The 25,685-nt window shown below is 44.5% G+C and overlaps 1 protein-coding gene across 1 annotated transcript in view; it reads right to left on the bottom strand.

Annotated features, from left to right (window-relative positions):
- Positions 1–25,685, bottom strand: part of LOC142750885 (carbohydrate sulfotransferase 1-like) — a 73,799-nt gene that overhangs the window by 12,189 nt on the left and 35,925 nt on the right. The window contains exon 2 of the mRNA XM_075859863.1: positions 6,046–6,228. Coding sequence (XP_075715978.1) covers positions 6,046–6,190 — 145 coding nt within the window. The 5' untranslated portion in view covers positions 6,191–6,228. The remainder of the gene's footprint in view (positions 1–6,045; positions 6,229–25,685) is intronic.

The following is a 25,685-nucleotide window of genomic DNA, read 5'->3' as shown; positions in this document are numbered from 1 at the left end:
CCTGGTGTTTAATGATGAATATACCACTGACCACCATGTGTCTAATGATGTATATACCACTGATCACCAGGTGTCTAATGCTGAATATACCAATAACCACCAAGTGTCTAACGCTGAATATACCACTGACCACCAGGTGTCTAACGATGAATATACCACTGTCCACCAGGTGTCTAATGATGAATATACCACAGGCCACCAGGTGTCTAATGCTGAATATACCACTGACCATCAGGTATCTAATGCTGAATATACCACTGACCACCAGGTGTCTAACGCTGAATATACCACTGACCACCAGGTGTCTAACGTTGAATATACCATTGACCACCAAGTGTCTAATGCTGAATAGATCACTGACCACCGAGTGTCTAATGGTGAATATACCACTCACCACCAGGTGTCTAACGCTGAATATACCACTGACCACCAGGTGTCTAACGCTGAATATATCACTGACCACCAGGTGTCTAATGATGAATATACCACTGACCACCAGGTGTCTAATGCTGAATATACCACTGACCACCAGGTGTCTCATGATGAATATACCACTGACCACCAGGTGTCTAATGCTGAATATACCACTGACGACCAGGTGTCTAATGCTGAATACACCACTGACCACCAGGTGTCTAATGCTGAATATACCTGTAAAGGATCTGCCAGGCACAGCTTCGGGGTTAACGCCCATAGATAATCAGTCTGCACCTGCTTCTATGCCTGTGAGACTGACTCCATCTTCCACCACTCAGGGTGGCAGGCTTAGGAGTGGGAGAACCTATCACAGCCTGGCCAGACGGAGCTAGCTCCCGCCCTCTGTCTATTTATACCTGCCTTTCCTGTTCCTCCTTTGCTTGTGATTCTTCTCGTTTGGTTTCCTGGCCCTGCTGCAGCTTCTTGTACTATTGTCCTTGCTTCATATTGACCCCGGCTTGCTGACTACTCTCCTGCTCTGCGTTTGGTACCTCGTACACTCCTGGTTTGTCTCGGCTTGTTTACTACTCTTCTGCTCTGTGTTTGGCACCTCGTACTCTCCTGGTTTGACTCGGCCTGTTCACTTCTCTTATTGCTCACGGTGTTGCCGTGGGCAACTGCCCCTTTCTCCCCCTAGCTCTGTGTACCCTTGTCTGTTTGTCTGTCGTGCACTTATTGAGCGTAGGGACCGTCGCCCAGTTGTACCCCGTCGCCTAGGGCGGGTCGTTGCAAGTAGGCAGGGACTGAGTGGTGGGTAGATTAGGGCTCACTTGTCTGTCTCCCCACCCCCATCATTACAATACCACTGACCACCAGGTATCTAATGCTGAATATACCACTGACCACCAGGTGTCTAACGTTGAATATACTACTGACCACCAAGTGTCTAATGCTGAATAGATCACTGACCACCGAGTGTCTAATGGTGAATATACCACTCACCACCAGGTGTCTAACGCAGAATATACCACTGGCCACCAAGTGTCTAATGCTGAATATATCACTGACCACCAGGTGTCTAATGATGAATATACCACTGTACGCCAGGTGTCTAATGCTGAATAAACCACTGACCACCAGGTGTCTAACGCTGAATATACCACTGACCGCCAGGTATCTAATGCTGAATACACCACTGACCACCATGTGTCTAATGATGAATATACCACTGACCACCAGGTGTCTAATGATGAATATATCACTGACCACCAGGTGTCTAAAGCTCTATAGACCACTAACCACCAGGTGTCTAACGCTGAATATACCACTGGCCACCAGGTTTCTAATGATGAATATACCACTGACCACCATGTGTCTAATGCTGAATATACCACTGACCACCAGGTATCTAATGCTGAATATACCACTGACCACCAAGTGTCTAATGATGAATATACCACTGACCACCAGGTTTCTAATGATGAATATACCACTGGCCACCAGGTGTCTAATGCTGAATATATCACTGAACACCAGGTGTTTAATGATGAATATATCACTGAACACCAGGTGTCTAATGATGAATATATCACTGACCACCAGGTGTCTAATGATGTATATACCACTGATCACCAGGTGTCTAATGCTGAATATACCACGGACCACCAGATGTCTAATGATGAATATATCACTGACCACCTGGTGTTTAATGATGAATATACCACTGACCACCATGTGTCTAATGATGTATATACCACTGATCACCAGGTGTCTAATGCTGAATATACCAATAACCACCAAGTGTCTAACGCTGAATATACCACTGACCACCAGGTGTCTAATGATGAATATACCACAGGCCACCAGGTGTCTAATGCTGAATATACCACTGACCATCAGGTATCTAATGCTGAATATACCACTGACCACCAGGTGTCTAACGTTGAATATACCATTGACCACCAAGTGTCTAATGCTGAATAGATCACTGACCACCGAGTGTCTAATGGTGAATATACCACTCACCACCAGGTGTCTAACGCTGAATATACCACTGACCACCAGGTGTCTAACGCTGAATATATCACTGACCACCAGGTGTCTAATGATGAATATACCACTGACCACCAGGTGTCTAATGATGAATATACCACAGGCCACCAGGTGTCTAATGCTGAATATACCACTGACCATCAGGTATCTAATGCTGAATATACCACTGACCACCAGGTGTCTAACGTTGAATATACCATTGACCACCAAGTGTCTAATGCTGAATAGATCACTGACCACCGAGTGTCTAATGGTGAATATACCACTCACCACCAGGTGTCTAACGCTGAATATACCACTGACCACCAGGTGTCTAACGCTGAATATATCACTGACCACCAGGTGTCTAATGATGAATATACCACTGACCACCAGGTGTCTAATGATGAATATACCACTGACCACCAGGTGTCTAATGCTGAATATACCACTGACCACCAGGTGTCTCATGATGAATATACCACTGACCACCAGGTGTCTAATGCTGAATATACCACTGACGACCAGGTGTCTAATGCTGAATACACCGCTGACCACCAGGTGTCTAATGCTGAATATACCTGTAAAGGATCTGCCAGGCACAGCTTCGGGGTTAACGCCCATAGATAATCAGTCTGCACCTGCTTCTATGCCTGTGAGACTGACTCCATCTTCCACCACTCAGGGTGGCAGGCTTAGGAGTGGGAGAACCTATCACAGCCTGGCCAGACAGAGCTAGCTCCCGCCCTCTGTCTATTTATACCTGCCTTTCCTGTTCCTCCTTTGCTTGTGATTCTTCTCGTTTGGTTTCCTGGCCCTGCTGCAGCTTCTTGTACTATTGTCCTTGCTTCATATTGACCCCGGCTTGCTGACTACTCTCCTGCTCTGCGTTTGGTACCTCGTACACTCCTGGTTTGTCTCGGCTTGTTTACTACTCTTCTGCTCTGCGTTTGGCACCTCGTACTCTCCTGGTTTGACTCGGCCTGTTCACTTCTCTTATTGCTCACGGTGTTGCCGTGGGCAACTGCCCCTTTCTCCCCCTAGCTCTGTGTACCCTTGTCTGTTTGTCTGTCGTGCACTTATTGAGCGTAGGGACCGTCGCCCAGTTGTACCCCGTCGCCTAGGGCGGGTCGTTGCAAGTAGGCAGGGACTGAGTGGTGGGTAGATTAGGGCTCACTTGTCTGTCTCCCCACCCCCATCATTACAATACCACTGACCACCAGGTATCTAATGCTGAATATACCACTGACCACCAGGTGTCTAACGCTGAATATACCACTGACCACCAGGTGTCTAACGTTGAATATACTACTGACCACCAAGTGTCTAATGCTGAATAGATCACTGACCACCATGTGTCTAATGGTGAATATACCACTCACCACCAGGTGTCTAACGCAGAATATACCACTGACCACCAAGTGTCTAATGCTGAATATATCACTGACCACCAGGTGTCTAATGATGAATATACCACTGTACGCCAGGTGTCTAATGCTGAATACACCACTGACCACCAGGTGTCTAACGCTGAATATACCACTGACCACCAGGTATCTAATGCTGAATACACCACTGACCACCATGTGTCTAATGATGAATATACCACTGACCACCAGGTGTCTAATGATGAATATATCACTGACCACCAGGTGTCTAAAGCTCTATAGACCACTAACCACCAGGTGTCTAACGCTGAATATACCACTGGCCACCAGGTTTCTAATGATGAATATACCACTGACCACCATGTGTCTAATGCTGAATATACCACTGACCACCAGGTATCTAATGCTGAATATACCACTGACCACCAGGTGTCTAATGCTAAATATACCACTGACCACCAGGTGTCTAACGATGAATATACCACTGACCACCAAGTGTCTAATGATGAATATACCACTGACCACCAGGTTTCTAATGATGAATATACCACTGACCACCATGTGTCTAATGATGAATATACCACTGGCCACCAGGTGTCTAATGCTGAATATATCACTGAACACCAGGTGTTTAATGATGAATATATCACTGAACACCAGGTGTCTAATGATGAATATACCACTGACCACCATGTGTCTAATGATGTATATACCACTGATCACCAGGTGTCTAATGCTGAATATACCACGGACCACCAGATGTCTAATGATGAATATATCACTGACCACCAGGAGTGCAATGCTGAATATACCACTGAACACCAGGAGTGTAATGCTGACTATATCACTGACCAAAAGGTGTCTAACACTTAATATACAACCTACCTACAGGTATCTATTGCTGAATATATCACCGACTTTCCGGGACTAAAATACAAACTGTCAATGATGACCAGGGACCATATATTGACAGTTCCACTGAATACTAGTAACCGAATGTATGTCCGCAATGTATCACGAGGGACTAAATGTTGACAAAACCACATAAGGTACTGGAAGATAACTGTAGCGCTGCCAGCATATGACTCGTAAGAGTCCTGGAGTCAGTGAGAGAGTCCCTGATTGATCGCACTGTCTTAGGATGATCTGTTCCAGAAGAAGTAATCAGTCATAGATTTATTTTGGCAGGAAGTGCCCTGCGAGCAGCAGCTGATTGGTCGATCACATGTAATGTAAGGGTGAAGAATGTAATTCTATTATATAGTATGGGCACTGTAGCAAGCACAGTTATGGGAGTAAGGTGACCACCAAATGTAGACTCCACCACTGACCCCCAACTACTGAACACTGACGGCATCTCTAACCACTAGAATCTCAACACACTATCAGGGACAGACATAACACATGGAATTTAACAGCGCTTTCTACTGTCTGCATTATTACATCTAATGGACTACATTAATGATCCCTATGGCTCAGAATTACCATTGGGGTGTGCCAGATACGGGTTTATCAACTTGTGGTAAGTGTGCCCTAAGGGGTACACACAATGTTTCTAGGCAGTGCACACGCTAGGGGGTACTTGGATTAAAAACATTGAGAAACACTGCTCTTTATAACCATCTTCCTCTTTGCAAATAAATTGTTGAATAGCATGGGCCACACATAAAGTGGGAGATTTACCAACAATGCATAATTTTATGAAATGGTGAAAATGTTGCAAATTGCACCAAAATTATCAAAATGGCAGACAACACGCTAGACATGTTAGACAGCTTGCTCTTTCTTACTCCATCTCTTGGTTGGTAAACTGTAGACAAATATTTTGCGACAAAAAAAGAGCACACTGTTAATAAATTTGGATCATATTCTGATGCCTCTTAGTCACCCTTCTTTTTCTTTCTACTTTTCAAATCTGTCGAGGAAGATGCAAAAAGTGTCAACATAATAAATTTGATGTACCCCTCTTCTATGGCGCAATTTCCTCCAGAATTCTTCTTACACAGGGGACCCCTATGTCCAAGCGATGTATGCTCAGCGCCCTGTGGAGCAATTTTCCAAGTTTTGTTATGGGGACGAGTGAACCCATGGGCTGCAGGGTAGGGAGATACACTGATCATTTTACTAAATCTCTAACACAAACAACAAAATGATATCTTAATAGTAAAAAGACGGTTTATTTGTACAAGACAGAAAGCGATTTTGTCACCTTTGATGTGTCCACAGCGACTCTCGGCCGCCATGCTCCTGCATGGTGATGTGAAGGTCATCCTGAGGGACTTAATGGCTGTGTATTGGATTCCCAGCGATGTAAACACTATCAGCACAAGGACTTTCCATGAACACTCCATCATTCAGAATTTACATCGCTTCAGCTGTAGGTCCACGGCTCCTATATAACACAAAGACATACAAAGTTGACCATAAAGGAAGAAATAACAATGGCACAAATCTCAATCATGTGGTTATACGACAATAGAATCCCACTTAAAAGTTAATGTTGTATGACTGCAGGGTGGCTGGAGCAGGCGAGGGGGGGGGGGGCTAAAAAAAAGTTACTACTCTGAGCAGGGCCGGCTCCGAGAGTATGTGGGCCTCCTGTCTACTCGACCCGTGGCTTGACATGTTTTCACAGATCGCCATGAGTCCTCCAAGCCCGGTAGGCCCTAGCAACTTCCCAGGTTTACTTGGTGCTGATTCCAACCCAAACTCGGAGTTCCTACTTTGTGATACCCAGACCGAGATCGAGGCAAAACCTAAAGCTCCTGGGTCCTAATGCAAAATGTTTAACTTGGCCGTACTGTAAAATGCCGCCATATACAATGTAGGATTTATACACTAAAAAAAGAGAAGAGTTAATTTGTCTATTGAGATAGATCTGCCCCACATAATATTATTATTCGATTAATATCAGATGTTATTGCACCGCTTTTCTTTTTGTAGGCAGAATACCCTTTGGCATAGAGGCCCAGATACAATCGTACCCTCTGCACCCCCACAACTACGACAATGCCCATAGCAGTTGTCACTTTACTTTTTTTTTTTTTTTAAACATATTTTTATTGAATTTTTTCACCACACAAAAAAAAAACACAAATCATACAGTAATGCATTGCCATAATAATAAACATTACAAAAAATGTATAAATGAACATGTGATAGTGAATGCTTCCCAGCAAACTAGGTTTGATCTTGGAAGTTATTCCCCATGGGCTATCAGCCCTCCTTCATCTCCTCTATCTCCTCTATCCTTCCCTTCCTTTAACCCCACCTGTCGGGTATTCCTGTAAACATTGTTACATAACTTTGCATATCTGCCTAACTTACATAACTAAACAATACACAGAACAAATAAGAAATTGGAGCATACATAACAATTGGAGCTTCGTGAAGCAGTTCACCAACTCAGGCAGCTAGTCCGCAAGAATAAAGAAATCCCAGTGGATATATATGCTTTACTCCCGTGATATTTTCAGTGCCCCTAAAGTGCCCTTAAGATCTTCAATCAAGTACCATGACGTTCCCGTAAACGGATCTATGATGTCCCTTCGTTCTTCACTGGTGAAATATTTTGTGAGGAAAAGCTTCCATTTCTCAAAGAATTTTTTGCTCTGCGTGTCTTTATTCTGTAATATACCAATGCGGTCTAGATAAAACAGTTTCCTCAACCCCTGGACCACCATGTTCTGAGTCGGTACTTCAGCTACCAGCCAGTTTTGGAGTATGCACCTCTTTGCCACTATCAGTGTGGCATGGGCCATGGGAGCTAAATGTGTCGTTTCTGTCTCTTCTAATTCTCCATCATGTTGTATATGGAATAAGACCTCCATTGGCCCTAAATTCCCATGGAACCTGCCCACCTGCTGCAATAAGGATGTTATCTCCCCCCAGAATGGCTGAATATGTGCACACGCCCAAAGGCCATGATACATGTCTGTCTTTGAGATATTACATCTAGGGCATGACGTTTTCCTATCTGGTTGTGAGGCGGAGGGGGCCAGGGTAAATGCATATATTGCTTGGTGAATGATCTTCAGATGAGTTTCCCTCCAGTTTTCGTTGTGCACGTGTGCCCTGAAATCCACCAGCCCTTTTTCAATATGCTTTTCAATGCCTGGTAAATTAAACAGTTTTTCCCATCTCCCAAAGGCCTGCCCCGGGGACATCTTCACTAGTGTTGGTCTGAGTGTACTATATAATTGGGAAATGGAGTGTCTGTGATTGTCCGTGAACCATGAATCAAACAGGTTGGGGGGGACCTCATCCGCTACATCCGCTAGTTTAGTTTTACAGTGATCAACTATTTGTAAGTACTGTAAGTGCTGATGCCGAACAAAAACATATTTATTCTGGAGCTCCTGCAAGGTTAACCACCTCTTATCCTGCGCGTGGAACATATCCCCCAGAGTCGCTACCCCTTTCTCCCTCCATTCTGACATTAGTTTGTTAGATCTTCCTGCTGCAAACTCTGGGTGCTGCCATAAGGGCATATGTTTTGAAATGCGATAAGAGAGGTTATAGTGTTTGCGCAATACCTTCCAGGCAATGATGGTATCTCGTAACAGAGATGATTTCTTGACGATCTTTGGGAGACAAGTGAACGTTGTGTGTACCAGAGCCATGAGATCCCAAGGTTTTGCTAGCTGTCTCTCCAGTCTAGTATTGGAGTGGAACTCTGTGTTGTGTTTCCAATCTAGCAGATGTCTACTCAAGCAGGCCAGGTTATAACCCCGAATGTTAGGGAAATTGACCCCTCCTTCCGCCTTCCTCATCATGAGTTTCGTGAGCGCTATTCTTGGTTTCTTCCCCCCCCATATGAATTTGGTAAATGATGAGTTGAGTGTATTGATATCTGAGTGCTTGACCAGAAGTGGGATAGTCTGGAGCGGGTAGAGTAATTTCGCAAATCCTGACATTTTGACCAAACAGCTCCTTCCCATCAGTGATAGAGGTAGACTGTGCCATCTCAGAAGATCTGCTTGGATATCTTGTATAAGGGGGGGATAATTTAGATCATACAGCGAGTTGGGTGCCCGACCCACTTTAATACCCAGATAAGTAATGTTTGACTTAGCCATCTCAACATCCAGGGAGGCTAGGGACCGCCTATATGTTGGGTCCTGCGTTCCCAAATCTAGTAACTGGCATTTTAACGTGTTAACTTTGTACCCTGAGTAGCTCCCAAAGTCGTTCAATGCCTGGAAGATACGCGGAACATCTTTAAGGGGGTCTGCGAGAAATAACAAGATGTCATCTGCAAACAACGTTTCCTTGACCTCCATCTCCCCCACCCTTATGCCCGTATATAAATTGGATGACGCCAGATAACGTGCCAGCGGCTCCAAAGCCAGATTGAACAGCAGTGGCGATAACGGGCACCCCTGTCTTGTACCTTTACATAGACGGAATGGTTTAGACAGAAAGCCTGGTGTGGAGATTCTAGCCTTAGGGTCTTTGTATATGTGGTGTAATAATATCCTGAATGCCCCCGTTATTTCCATCTTATCCAGGACAGCATCCAACCAATTCCAACGGACATTGTCAAAAGCTTTCTCCGCGTCAAGTAAAAGTAAAGCCGAATGTTCCCCCGGAAATGGGTTATGCTGTACTCTATCTAGCACTGCCAGAACCGTCCTGATGTTGGTGACCGCCGACCTACCTTTAATAAAACCTACTTGTTCTGGGGCTATGAGGAACGGCATTATATTCGCTAACCTATCAGCTATGATTTTGGAAAGGAGTTTAGCGTCCACGTTTATGAGCGATATGGGTCTGTATGATCCTGGTAGTAGGGGGTCCTTTCCAGGTTTAAGCAATAATTTCACATAAGATGTGTCTGCTGATGGTGGTAACCCCTCCTCTCCCAGAGCATTGTTAAACAAGGAGACCAAAGTCTCCGTAATCTGTTCCCGCATTACTTTAAAAAATTCGCCGGTCAGTCCATCTGGACCAGGCGCCTTACTATTTTTAAGGTTTCTTATTGCCTCATCCACCTCCCCCCTTGTGACCCTGGCATTTAGAAGTTGCAACTGTTCCGCGGAGATGACCGGTAAAGTGACCTTGTCTAACAGTGTGTCTGTCAGCGGAAGGGAAGATGTATCAGAGTACAGCTCCTCATAAAATTTAGCCAAGATGGAATTAATACTAATTGGATCGCATGTTTCTCGCCCATTATGATCCCTCAATTTCGCTATGTGCTGCACTGAGCGCTTTCCTCGAGCCATATTGGCCAAAAGTTTACCCGCCTTACTTCCGAACTTATGTAAAGTAGCTTCAAAGTCTCGAGTATATATTGTTTCTTTCTGAGCTGCCCACTCGTCAAAAGAGTGTTTTGCCTGAATCCAGGCCTGTCTGGCATCTAATGTAGGGTGTGCCAAATATGCTGTATAGGTTGCCCTCAGTGCAGCACTAGAAGCATTAAATTTTTGTGTTATTTCCCGTTTTTTGCTGGCAGTATACGCCATTATCCTTCCCCTCAGCACTGCCTTGGCCGTATCCCAGTACAGTGAGGGGTCATCTCTGTGTTCTGAATTCGTCGACGTGTATTCTAACCACCACCCTCTTAGCTGTCTCACAAAGGTGTCATCAGTTGCTAAATGAGCCGGGAATCTCCATATGAAGTCTGATCCTCTGGGATATATTTCCTGAAAATCTATTCGTACCGGGGCGTGATCTGAGATCACTAGGTCCCCTATCTCAGCGGCTCTCAGCCTCGGTTGTAGTGTTGGGGATATTAAGAGGTAGTCAATCCTGGACCAGGACTGTTGAGCGTGGGAGTAATGTGTAAATTCCCGGGCATCCGGGTTACCCCTTCTCCAGGGATCTATTAAGTGTATTCTTTCCATCAGAGGTCCCAACACTCGGTCCTGTTTTCTGGGAGCCCCTGTTGGAATGGATCCCGTGCTTTGTGAACTGTGTGTGCGTCTATCCTCCTTGTGATCAGAAACTGAATTAAAGTCACCTCCCACTATTTTGTGCTGGACATTATCTGACATAAGGGCCCTTTCCAAACCATTGAAAAACTCAATATTATCACTATTAGGTCCATACACATTATAAATGCTTAATACCCCACATGGTGTGCTTAGAGTAATATGGAGCAGTCGCCCTTCCTTATCTGCATCAGTATGAATTACCTCGTGTACCAGGTTTCTATTTATTAAAATAAGTACCCCCGCTTTACGGCCACAAGCTGAAGAGCCGTATACTTGGCCCACCCACAACTTTTTCATGCGGTGGAAGTCGCTCTCCTCCAAATGTGTCTCCTGAAGAAGAGCGATGTCCGTATGGAGTTTTTTTAAGTGACGGAGTACCATCATTCTCTTGTTAGGGGACCTAAGCCCCTTTACATTCCACGAGGTCAGCTGCATAAAGTGGGCGTTCCGAAAAGGTTCACAATTGACTGGTCATAAATATCTAATTCTAGGCAAGCGTGCTTTACTGCCTTGGTAGCCGCCCGGCGGCGTCTGCTCCAGATTGCTCCCAACATTACAATAACAACATTTACATTCGGTGCCAGAAAATTGGCACAACCTTTAACAACAAAATGCCCATCCAGGAATGTCACCAGCATTTCCTGTGAGACAAACTTTAAATTGGCATACATAACTTCACTTTTTTCTGGTCTGTGACCCCTCCCCCCCTCCCCTTCCCGCCATCTTTTCGTGATATATTGGAACTTAACATTTTAATTTTTAAAGTATCAAAAAATAAGTTGTGCTTCCTATACAACACGGGTACAAGTGCTTATGCCTATTATAGCAGGAATTTTGTCGGCATAATATCCCACCAGAACCAATTGCCACATTAATATATAAGGCACAATCAAATGCGCTCATGGAGCCTCTATGCGATACTTATCAGTCCGGGATGGTTGCAAGCCGGTTTTCTGAGCGTTGTCGATGTGGCATCTTCGACGATTCTGCCCGTTGTTGCTTGGGTGAGGAAGTGGAATTGCGGGCGATATCTGACCATGTACAGTCCCTCGATGAAGAAACTGGTGTACGGGGACCTTCACCTCCTGTATCTTGACTCGCCGTCTCCTCTCCCGATTGTCTAGGGCCCCGAAGTCCAGGGATCTTGTCTACATATAATGCCGCCTCCTCAGGATTGTGGAATACCTTGGTGGCGCCATCGGTCTGCATGATCCTCAAAGTGGCCGGATACTGTAGCTGAAATTTAATTTTGCGTTTGTAGAGGGAGGTGCAAACCCCTCCAAATGCTCTCCGCCGCCTTGTGACTTCTGCCGAATAATCTGCAAACAGGATGACTTTTGCCCCCCTTATATGCAAAGGGGTATTGCGGTTCCTGAAAGTGCGCAAAAGTTCCTCTTTGTCATTGTAATCCAAGTACCGCATGATCACCTGGCGCGGTCTGCTTTGCGGCTCTCCTTTGGCGTTGGCGCTCGGACCAGGGGGGCCCACTCTGTGTGCCCTTTCCACTCTGCAAGATCTGGTCAGACCTAGCGCTTCTGGTAACTCCGTCTCGCAGATGCCCTGGAGGAGCTGCGGTCTAATATGCTCAGGCAGTCCCACTATCCTTAAATTGTTTCTTCTGGACCGATTCTCAAGATCTTCTAAGCGGTCTCTGAGTTTTGTGTTATCTCGCATTAGGTCTCTAATGCAGGTATGTGCCCCTGCTGATTCATCCTCCATGAGGCCAACCCGCTGCTCCAATTCATCTAGTCGATTGCCATGAGATGTCACCTCATTTTGGAGTTTTTGGAGCGTTGTTGTGACTGTGGCTATTAAGGATTCTCTGATGTCGGGGGCCAGTTGGGTAGCTACCTCAATTGCCAGCTTCCGATAATCAATCTGTGAGTCAGTCATTACCGACGGCGATAGCATTTCCCTCTGAATTTCTGGGCTCTGAGACCGGCTCTGTGAAAGTGGTGGCTGCAGCGGCGCCGCCATCTTGGATGGCCCCTCACCTCGTGTGCTGTGCTCGGCCGGACAGGAGATCTCTCTGCTGCCGCTCCGGAGGAGATATCTCTCCATAAACCTCCCGGTTCTTGTCCCCCACCTCTCCTCCTAATGCCTGGGTGTTTATATCCTGCGGGTGTGTGGCGTAGATGGGTTAGGGGATCAGGGCTTCAGGAGCTCATGCAGCTCCGTCCTCACATCCCAGCGCCGGAACCGGAAGTCATCCAGACTTAATTTCTATGGGAATCTGCTGCGGTGCCCTCCTGTCCTGGTCTCGTCACTTTACTTTTACCGCACAAGAGTTGAAGAAGAACGGCACTCTACTCGCCCTGACAGAAGACCTATGAACGATGTGCTTTTCATGACAAGACATGGCGGCACGTGGAGTCCCCATGGCTCTGCATTACAGACTCGTAGGCACTCTATGCTGTATCGTGCTGTATACGGCTTGTATTGGAACATGGCACTACTTATGGTACATACAAAATCTGTGAGAAAAACCTCAGTATACCTCTGTATAAAGAGGTACAGAACGAGTCCCGAGCAAACTATGGGCATTATATGATGGATTTGTAATACAGCCATATGCATGAGCCTTAGGAGCCTTTTTTTTGCAATTTTCCCCAGTTGTATTTGAATATTCTATGTCTACGAAAATGAAGGACATGTAAAGGCTATGTACACCTTTGTATGAACTTAAATGTGATCGATGTTAGCTGGATTCTGTGTGTCATAAACCTGCAGGACCTGCTCTCAATCGAGCCGTCAGTTCAGCTAAACTGACGGAATCAGCTGGAATAGAACGTTATAGCTTCTATCTATACATAGAAGCTGTATTGTAAAAAGTACAAATTTTTTTTTAATAAAAGTCAGTTAGAAAAGACTAAAAACACAAAACACATTGATTTAATAAAAATAAAAAATAAATAAAAAAGGTATACATAGCCTTTAATCCTGAACCTATTGAAGGGCGCTGAACTGGAGCCACAAGTCACGGAGTGTGATCCTGTGGGTCTCTTACTTGCTCCTTGTGCATTTAACCTGTAAAAATGTCTGTTGTTTGCCATGGAGTATGTATTAAGGCCCTTTTACACCGGCCAATAAGAGGACAATTGAACGTTCACAGACCGCTCGTTCCTGATAATTGCTCGGTGTAAACAGGGTAACGATCAGCCGATGAATGAGCAAACACTTGTTCATTTGCTGATCGTATCGTTTTAAATGCGTAAAATATTATCGTTGTCGGCAGCACATCTCCCTGCATATAATGCCTCCCATACAGTATAATGCCCCCCATAACTGCCACATACAGTATAATGCCCACACAGTATAATGCCCCTATAGCTGCCCCATACAGTACAATGCCCCCATACCGTATAATGGCCCTCATAGCTGCCCCATACAGTATAATGCCCCCATAGCTGCCACATACAGTATAATGCCCCCATACAGTATAATGCTTCCCATAGCTGCCCCATACAGTATAATGCCCCCATAGCTGTCCCATACAGTATAATGCCCCCCATAGAATATAATGCCCCTCTTAGCTGTCCTATACAGTATGATGCCCCCATATGTACCTAATAGAAAAATAATAACATAATTACTTACCTATCCCCGTTCCCGAAACGTGTGGAGGATCCTTCTCCTCCTCTGCACTATTCTGTGGCTTAGGGGACCGGTCGCAGTTGCGACCGTTGCGACCCCCATAGCTACGCCAGGCTGGGGCACTGCATTCTTTCTGACATCACTGTCCATATATGGACAGTGATGTCAGGGGCGTTCCCAGAGACGGGGTCCCAGATCAGAGCCGCTAGCGCTCTGCCTGGAACGCCTCTCCTTCTTACATCACTGTCCATATACGGACAGTGATGCCGTGACAACGGCAGCGTCAGCACCCGATGGCCGAGTGGGCCCTCCCAAGTGGAGTGGGGCGAGCCCCGGCACTTGCCCGGGTTCGCCAGGTGCTGGCGCCGGCCCTGCCTGCTTGGATACTTATGTTTCTTTGTTACAGTACTTGTATTGTATTTGTACCTAGCTCTAATTTTTCATAACTGTCTAACAGAAGAACCGAATTATCTCTTATAAGACTTTTATAAAAACATACATTTCCGAATGACGCTCCTTCACAATTCCCATTTAACAGGACCGTACACCCACCATTAATCAGCATGTACAATAACAATTTCCATTTGTCAGATCAGAAAGGAAGGGTCATTAACATTCACATCATTTTAATTAATAATCACAATTATCTGTCGTATGTGAAGACTTTTAAAGCGTACCAGATGTCCTCAAACAGGACAGGCATTATCATTGCCGCGGCTGGAGAAACCGCTGGAGCGGGAACAGTGAAAGACTTTTGTTTGTCCTGGATATTAATACCAACCACAATGAAAAGACTGAAAAGTAAAGAATAGACGACTCGACTGCCTTTCAGCAAGGATCCTATTGTTCCGGCGCTGGTTCTGTAGTCCTGTGACATATTTTATTTCTAGAATAAGCTGTCAAATTACAGGTGATAAAATCTTCCTATGAACAATATATCAATAGGATCCTTTAACAGATTGTATAGGACGGGGATGTCTCTTGTCACTAGAATCCAAAATAATACGTTTTTTTTCGAGTGTACGCTTCTCTAGGAAACAAAAGACAGAAAAAATGACTGACAGGGACAAGCGCGTCTTGGTACTTTATTGTATTCAACATCATCGTTGGAAAAAGGGATGTTACACAGTGAAGGATCAAATCGTGAAATGCAATGTAATATGATATCATTTCTAATGGTAAATTTTTGGGGACTCCAGACCTAATGTACAGGGATGGGGTATACTTAGCAACATGGTGTTGACTGGAACACACATATGGGAATGTGTATGACTGTATATATGTGCATATACATATTTATGTGTAGGCCTGGGGTATATTTAGCGGACTTTATAAACTCCATGTATACTGTATATTTATTTATTTATATGCAGGGTGGGGGTATAATTTTTCAGACCAGCCACATGGTGTTGCTGGATAGAACTTACCTCAAGCTCACTGACCGATGTCCAGGGGCGTCGCTAGCACCGGACCTTCGGGGCCCAAGCCCCGGATCTCTGGCTTGGTGCCCCTCGGTCCCCGGGCGACTGCCGCTACATTGGTCGCTGCGGTCACGATTGCAACCGGGCAGCAGTCGCGATTGCGATTGGGCCACGGCACCCGCATCGCTACAGAAATTGACTATAGTAACTGGGGCCTATGTCATAAAATACATGGGCCCCTGTTACTATAGTAACCACACATACTTACCCTCCTTCCCGAGCGCAGTGGAAGTCCTGACGTTTTCTCGCGTCATGACGTCACGACGCTGCATGGTGTTGGGACATCTGCTGCACCGAAGAGCTGGGTAAGTGTAACATTACTGTCTGCTAGGGTCCTGTATCTAAGCCTGCCTTGTGGTAAGCTTAGATACAGGGTCCAACAGACCGTATCACACATGGGCTTAGATACAGAGCCCCAGCAGACTGTAATCTTATACAGTATAAGATTACTGTTTGCTGGGGTCCTGTATCTAAACCTGCCTTGTGGTAAGCTTAGATACATGGTCCAACAGACAGTATCACACATGGGCCCTGTATCTAAGCCAACCACCTGTGTTACTAATGTGTTTTTTTTTGGTACAGGCTTGTTTGTTGGACTACGTCGGATTCGAGGACTACTTCGATGACAGCTTTTTTATTTTCAATATAATCGTTAATGAGGGTTGTGTGTTTTTTTTTAATTTCAATAAAATGTATTTTTTCTATGTCTTTGTATTTTCTTTTAAACTTTATTACTACTGCCTTAGTAATAGCTGCTGACTGATTGACAGTGTCCATTACTAAGGCGGGGCTTAGTGGTAATCGGAGCAGAGGCTAACACTAACCCCCATTATTACCCTGGTACCCAACGCCACCAGGGGTATCGGGAAGAGCTGGGTACGATCCAGTACCTGACCATCTGTATTGGTAGTTGGGCACTGGGGCTGCCACAGGCTGGTATTATTAAGCTGGGAATGGTCAAAAACAGTGGCCCTTCCCACCCTGCTAATGCTAGGCTGCTGCTGCTGTGTTGTATCTGGCTGGTTATAAAAAAATGGGGGGGACCCTACATAATTTTTTTTAATTTTTTTAAAAATGGAATAAACATCGTGGGGTTCCCCCCCCCCCATTTTTCATAACTAGCCAGATACAACACAGCAGAAGCAGGGTAGCATTACCAGGGTGGGAAGGGCCACAATTTTTGGCCTTTCCCAGTCTAATAATACCAGCCTGCGGCCCACCCCAGTACCTGACCTACACTACAGATGGTCAGGTACTAGATCGTACCCAGCTCTACCCGGTACCCCTGGTGGCAGTGGGTACCGGGGTAATAATGGGGATTAGTGTTAGCCGTTGCATCGCCTAACATTAAGCCCTGCCTTAATAATGGACGCATTCAATCAGTTAGCCGCCATTACTAAGGAGGTAGTAATAAAGTTTAAAAAAATACAAAAGACATAGAAAAAATATTTTATTGAAATTAAAATCCCACACAACCCTCATTATCCATTTTAATGAGAATAAAACAAGCCGTAATCGAAGTAATCCTCGACTCCGACGTAGTACAACAACCGAACCTGTGAAAAAACACAAACACACGAAAAAACATATTTTTTAAGAACTTTTGATGGTTTTTGTTTTTATTTTCAATATCATTATCTTTATTAAAAATATCTTGCAGTCTTCACTCTGGCCAATGAGACTCACAATTGACTGATCCTTCCTGTTCCGTATAGATTAAATCTCAGCAGTCATCTCAGTATCATCACAAGCAGGATTACACTGACTGGTAACACCTCTATATAGATAACACAGGATCCACCATTCATAAAAGACTGATCCTTCCTGTTCTGTAGAGATCACTTCTCAGCAATCATTTCATTATCATCATGGGCAGGATTACACTGACAGGTCATTAGGAGAAGGCAGGAATTTTTTTTGTTTACAGCTTTATTGGTCACGGCACCTGGCAAGTAATTATTTCACATAGATGTCTTTTTTATCTTTGTAAATGTTTTATTGCAGGACTACGTGTTTCAGGACCGGACAGGCAGGTCCCTTCATCGGGTGTGTTTGATGTACCTGATGAAGGGACCTGTCCGGTGCTGAAACACGTAGTCCTGCAATAAAATGTTTACAAAGAGAAAAAAGACATCTATGTGAAATAATTACTTGCCAGGTGCCATGACCGGTGCAGCTGCAAAAAAAAATTTCCTGCCTTCGCCTACTGATTCAGTCTCCCCGGGAACAAGGGATTCTATCCGAGGGATATCAGCGGGTGGCAGCTGGCTTCATGAGAAACAGTGCAACTGACATTAACGCCAAACAGTAGTGTTGTGCCTACACTTGCACAACCTGATCAGGTGAGTTGAAAATATCTCACGATGTGCTACAACAAAGGGTTGTAAAACAATAATTCCTTAGAGGAGCACCGTATCCTCTTCTCCCTCTTTTTTCCCCTTTTACATTTTACATTGACAGGTAACACCTATATATAGATAACACAGGATCCACCATTCATAATAGACTGACCCTTCCTGTTCTGTAGAGATCAATTCTCAGCAGACATCTCATTATCATCACAGGGAGGATTACAACAAAAGATAACACCTATACAGTATATAGATAACACAGGATCCATCATTATCAAAAGATGATGGGAGCAGCTCCCCTTCTATCCCTTCCTGCATAATAACCTCTGTACAGGTCACAGAGCATGCCCACAACACTCTCCCATAGAAAGCCAATGGGTCAGCATCAGACTTTTGTCTCCTATGGTCCAGGTAGTTGATGTAAAGCACATCTCTAATTGCTGTTAACAGCAGCCCAGGGAAGATGGCTGCCCCCCCCCCCCCCCCATAATCATATATAGAAAATAGAAAAAAAAAATTGTACAATCAAAAAATAAAAACAATTAGAAAAAAATAATGTTTCACTATTTTTTTTACATTTGTATATAAAAAAAAAATAGGTGATCCATTCCCTTCAAGTGGCAATTAAAAGCATACAGTACATAATCACAGCCAGCAGATGGTGCTGTTTTCTACACTAATGATGATTTGTTTCTTTTATCGCCATCTATTGGCTATAAGATTGTACTGCAGATCTTTAATTTGATTCTAATAATTTTCCAATAATTCTAGGTTTGAGATCCGATTCATATTGCATCCGCAAGACACATAAAATTGTCTTTCTTACTTTTCCTCCTAAACATTACCATTCATTCCCTGTCTTAGCTCTCTTTGCTCTAGCATTTATTTGTAAATATTTTTTCGTTATAATTACCTTGGTCCACATAGACCAATTGCTTTTACAGACGTGATTATATTATTTACATTCCTTGTTTCTTTTACTTTGTGGAATCCAATTACACTTCAGTTTCAGACTACACCAAATTTGCAGTCTGAACATCCTTTTAGTACCCCAGTGATTGGTTCTGTGTAAGATATTTATTTCCCACTGCTCAGCTCATTAATCAAAATTACATGCATGACGATGGGGCTTCAATGGGATTCCTGTCATCTGCGAGCACCGGTGAGGGTGCATCATTACTACATGGCCATCTGTTTCTTTTCTAAGCTAACAACAACACGGACCACTATTCTTACCGCTGAAGGGACAGAACAAAATAATCATATAATCAGTTTATAACTATCCTGTTGCAATTAATTGGCTAACTTTTGGCCAATATTAATAATGTGCCTGTGAATTAAGGCGGTTGTTCCGCCTGGATATCCCCTTTCCCTAAATAAGGACCTGCTAGCGATCAGCAATTATTGCTGAGGAAAGCTGCACATTTCTCCTTTAGCGGCCACTGCAGGAGAAATGTGGTATTACATGGTGTAAATCCAAAGGGATGATTTCCTAAAATGTGTCCATGTAGGTAAAATCTGTAAACCTGGAGTCCAGGCTGTTTAGTACTTCCACATCACCCCCCTATAAAGTATAATACCTGCATATCACATATGGTTATACCTCCACAGAACATATCGATGTATTGAGGCAAATGAGGGGTATCCCCATGCAGGAGCCTACTCTAGCCAGAGCAGAGAGCAGCTGCAAAAAGCATCTATTGCTCTGGAGGAACCAGCATGTCCGTGCATTACACAGAAAGCCCATTGATTTCAATGGGTACCATGTAATACTGCTTGTCCCCTGCGGTGGCGCTGCATGGAAATGGAACACTTTTTTTTATTATTTATACCACTGATTGCTGGGGGTTCCAGCAGCAGAACAACCTAGTTATTTTGAGGGACCCTTCTAACAAAAAAAGTGATCTCCAAAGCTGAAAATACCTTTAACGATGACCATAATGTGTTTATTAGGCAGCCAGTATTTCTCCGCTATTTACTCAGCCATATTTAGAACTGATTCAGAGGCGCTGATTAAATGACCTGAGAGTTACTCGCTAGAACAGTGATTAGTCACAACTTAAAATTAGAATCGACATGCTGCTAGAAATATCCTTCTTTGATTTCCTGTGTCGATCAATAAGACTGTTTATCGTATATATATTTTTAGCGAATCTAATCAGTAAATGCACAGTATATTTTACAGCACAGCATCTACTCATAGGGGCAGAAAGCCAGTACGAGGTGTCACAAGCTGTCACATCAGCGTCACTACACAGGGAAGGAAAAAACATCTCTTGTAATGACTTCAATAAGAAGGAAACATACGCTCATATGTCCCATGATGCTGGGAAATGTCCATGGAGCTGAGGGAGGGAGGGGGTTCACTAGGCAAAGGCAAGATACTTCAAATGGAAAACACATAATGATCTCATTAACATATTCATCAATAAATTATAGTAACCGTCTGTTTGTACTTGTTTGTTAAACTCTATCTTTAAAAAGATAGTCCACGATTCATAAAAAGTATCTATTTTTTTTCCAGAAACAGCGCCGCTCTTGTCCAGGGACTGTGTCTGGTATTGCAGCTCAGCCCCATTCACAGTCACACTGTTTTTTGGTGGAAAAAAAAAGCAGATTATTTTTTCTAATTCCAGACAACATCTCTAAGAGGGGGATGATTGTTTATTATTGAGTATCATTAGAGAAAAAACAAACAACCACTGGGCCCCATAGCTAAACATGGAATGGGGCCCAATTCTGCCCATTAACTGGCCTCAAAGGCTCCTTTAGCATTGAAGGTAGGCCCACTCAGCTGCTGGGCCCCATTACAGTAAGTCTGATAGTCAAGCTATTGAGTGTTATTAATAACTGGGATCACTGGACAAAATGCTTGCCAGTGGGTTCATCCAGGGGAGCAGGAATAGTGGGTGCAAAGATAACAGTCACACCTGTGCCCAATGGCGCCTTTGCCATATAAAAGACACCAGAATTAAAAACAGTTGATAGCTTGATTTTTGGGGTGCATATAGATTTTACATTGGGGCCCAGTTGATTATACAGGGTAAGATATTTAAATGGGTGCTCCAGATACATTGTTGGGCATGACTGAAAATGTTATCATGGCTGGGGCATGTACTTTGCTCCAGTGACCAATAGTGACTGATTAGTAGAAATGGTAGCAATGGGGTCCATCCCTTTACCCAGTGCGGAACATTCTTGAAGTCAGCTGCTCGGCCTACACTAATGTAATCTCTATAATGGGGTATCCCATTTTAGATCTTTATGACTGTAACGTCCACTGGGGATGTGGACCCACCGGGCTACTCCGCCGTAACCGAGTAGCTGCTGACCAGACAGATATAGGACAGTCACTGGTAGATGACACCTTGGTGGCAGGCTGGACACAGTCAGATTGCAGGTAGTGGAAGTAGGCAGGTGCCGGATTACTGGATGTAGGACTAGTCACAGACACCAGAGCCGGTTTTAGACAAAATGTGGCCCTGGGCAAAGTTAAAAGTGGGGCCCCAAATGCTGAATTAGGGCCTGTTCACATCTGCGTCAGGGTGCCATCGATGGGTTTCATCAGACCTTTCTGTAAGGGGAACCTATGAACGCAAACTAAACGGAAACCATAGCTTTCTGTTTGCATTATCATTGATTTGAAAGGTAATGTGTCATGTCCGTGGCTGCGGGCTGTCAGGTTCACTCTCCTCCTGACGGCCGCAGCCATGGATCTGCGAGCACTGGCCCCAGTCTCTCCCTCCGGAGATGCCAGCGCTAACTTCCGCTCACCTCGGCCGGGTCCCGTAGGGTGCCCGCTCTTAAAGGGGCAGCGCGCGCACCGGACTTTAATGTGTAATCAGCCCATGAGTGCCCTGGACTACAAGAGGGGCCCAGCCCCTTGCTTCGATGCCTGAGCGTTGTTTGTCGTATCCTAGTTTCTCTAAGCAAATGGTCGCCTAGTGTTTTCCAGTTCCCAGTGTTCCCTGTTCTTGTATTCCGTGCTATCCTGGTCAAGTGCCGTGCTGCGCTGTAGTCCTGCTGTGCTGTATTCCACGCCTGTCCTGCTACTCCACGCCTGACGTCTACCCGCTGCCTAGTCCCAGCCGAGCCTGCCTTGCTTCTGTCCGAGCTGCCACAGATACCCTATACGAACTATAGACTGTGACCTGCTCCCTGTTGGCCAGCTGCTATACCGCCAAGGGGGTACGGCCCAATGGGTCCAAATGTTTCCATTGCAAACGGTTTCCGTTTGTCTACATTCCGTAAGGTTTCCGTATTTTTTGGCGGAAACAATAGTGCAGTCGACTGTGCCAGATTCCGTAAAAAAAAACCTGAAAATTTACAAGATGAGGACAAACGGAAATAATATGCAATGGAATCATTACCATTGAAATCAATGGTAATGCAAACGGAAGCTATGGCTTATGTTTGCCATTCCGTTGATGGGTTCCTCCGACGGAAAGGCCTGACGGAACCCATGAACGGAAAGCAAACGCTAATGTGAACATACCCTTACTGTATGAATAATGCAGTCAATTTAGAAGGTGGTGTGCAGAGAACTGCATCACTGATTTCTAACGCGTCCAGGAGAGTTGCAAGACCCAAAGTATATGTCCCCCTCTCACACAAAAAAATTATCTATATACGTGTACAGTTATTATATCATACCACTATACTAGATGAAATAATACCCCCATAATGTTACTGAACACAACTCACTATTATAAGACCAATATTACCAATAATAATACAATATAATGCCCAAAAAATATGGCCACACCATAATCATATAATGACTGAATAATACCCCCATACTGTTACTGAATAATACCCCCATATCATAACCACATAGTGACTGAATAATACCCCATACTGTTACTGAATAATAGCCCATACTGTTACTGAATAACACCACACAATAACCACACAGTGACTGAATAATACCCCCATAAGGTTACTGAATAATACCGCCATACCATAACCACACAGTGACTGAATAATACCCCCATAAGGTTACTGAATAATACCACTGCCACACCATAACCACATAGTGACTGAACAAAACCGCCACACCATAACCACATAGTGACTGAATAATACCCCCATACTGTTATTGAATAATACCGGCACACCATAACCACTTAGTGACTGAATAATACCGCCATGCTGTTACTGAATAATACCACCACACCATAACCACATAGTGACTGAATAATACTGCCATACTGTTACTGAATAATTCCCGCCATACCATAACCACATAGTGACTGAATAATACCCCCATACTGTTACTGAATAATACTGCCACACTATAACCACATAGTGACTGAATAATACCGCCATACTGTTACTGAATAATAACCCCCTGTAGATAGCGCCACAGTCCTCCCTCACTTTGTATATAGTGCCACACAGCTCCTCCTTGTATAGTGCCAGACAGCTACCCCTTGTGTATGAAGCCACACAGCCCTCCCTTGCGTATAGCACCACACAGACCCCATTGTATGTAGTGCCACACAGCCCCCCTTGTATATAGTGCCACACAGCTCCCCTGTATATAGTGCCACACAGCCCTCCTTGTATATATTTCAACACACCCCCTTGTATATAGTGCCAAAATGCCCTCCTCTTGTATATAGTGCCACACAGGCCCCCTCCCTTGTGTATAGTGCCACACAGCCCCCCCTTGTATAAAGTGCCACACAGCGCTTCTCCCTTGTATATAGTACCACAAATCCCCCCTCCCTTGTATATATCCCTTGTATATAGTGCCACACAGCCCTTCTCCCTTGTATATAGAGCCACAAAGCCCTCCTCCCTTGTATATAGTGCCACAGAGTGCCCCTTCCTTGTATATAGTGCCACACAGCGCCCCTCCCTTGTATAGATTGCCACACAACCCCTTGTATATAGTGCCATAATGCCCTCCTCTTGTTTATAGTGCCACACAGGCCCCCTCCCTTGTATATAGTGCCACACAGCCCCCCTTGTATATAGTGCCACATAGCACCCCCTTATATATAGTGCCACACAGCGCTTCTCCCTTGTATATAGTACCACACAGCCCCCCTCCCGTGTATATATCCCTTGCATATATCCCTCCCGTGTATATATCCCGTGTATATATCCCTTGTATATATCCCACACAACCCTTCTTCCTTGTATATAGTGCAACAAAGCCCCCCTCCCTTGTATATAGTGCCACACAGTGCCCCTCCCATGTATATAGTGCCACACACACCCCTGCATGTAGTGCTACACAGCCCCCTTGCATATAGTGCTACACAGCCCCCCTGCATATTGTGCTACACAGCAATGCCCCCTTGTATATTGCCACACGGCCCCCACCAAAAAAAAATTGTACTTACCTTGCCCCATTCCCGCGACAGACGGAGCGCTGCACAGCCTCTGGGCGGGATGCTTGCGCAGACTAGCATGATTCAGTGATGTCATCACTCCGGACTGCGCAGGAAGTCTTCCCAGCATCTTATGGGCTGCAGACCTAACGTGGCCTGCAGCCTATAGTATTCATTTGTATCTGCGTCCTGAGGACGCAGATACAAGTTAATGTGACTGTCGCTAGCACCGGGGCCCCCTCCGGTGCTAGCGACACTACCGATCATGAATTTTATGGGCCGAATGGCTCGGGCCAACAAGGGCCCCATAGCAGCTGCGGGCAGGGGGCCCTAAGAGGACGGGGGCCCTGGGCAATTGCCCAGTTTGACCCCTCTAACGCCCTGACGGACAATGGACTCCGGATACAGAAATTGACACGGATACAGGTCTAGTCACGGACACAGGTCTTTGATCTCAAGGTAATTTCTTTGCAAATGTGAAATAAATATTTTCAAAGTCAGTTTGCATTTATGTATCTCAGTAAGTAAAATTCCATTTTTAGCCAGAATATATTTTACATCAAGGCTGCATTATTTGTACAGTCTACTCAAGTCATATATTTCTATCTAGTAAATGTGCTGTGAAATGCGATCTACAAGAAAAAGCTCCATCAAGAGAACGTCTTGTGTCTTCTGGTGCCATACAGTCCTCATAGTGTCTGCTAAAAGGATGAGCTGTAGCAGATAGAGAGAAATAAAGCATTTTCTGTTTATTGCATCTGAGACTTGAAGGAAGGTTAATAAGAGATACCGACTATAGACTTACCTTATCAAATTAGGTGCAAATGGTCGCAGTGATTACATTCATTACTCTTCATAAATGGAAAAAGACGTATCTACCATCTGCTAGATAAATGTTGAGTGCCAGTGGAAGGAGAAAGACAGGTTAAATAGCCATCACTTAGACCTGCATTATCCAATCCCTATGCTGTATGTATGTATATATATATATATATATATATATATATATATATATATATATAGAAACATAGAACACAGCAACGGCACCAGGACTTCAGAGTAGATGAAAGCAAAAAGTGGATTTATTCACCTCAGTAAAGCAACGTTGCTTTACTGAGGTGAATAAATCCACTTTTTGCTTTCATCT

The sequence above is a fragment of the Rhinoderma darwinii genome, chromosome 3 (assembly GCF_050947455.1).
Source record: "Rhinoderma darwinii isolate aRhiDar2 chromosome 3, aRhiDar2.hap1, whole genome shotgun sequence".
In the NCBI taxonomy this organism is placed as follows: domain Eukaryota; kingdom Metazoa; phylum Chordata; class Amphibia; order Anura; family Rhinodermatidae; genus Rhinoderma; species Rhinoderma darwinii.
Note: the sequence above shows the minus strand (reverse complement) of the source record. Positions and strands in the feature narration are given on the sequence as shown.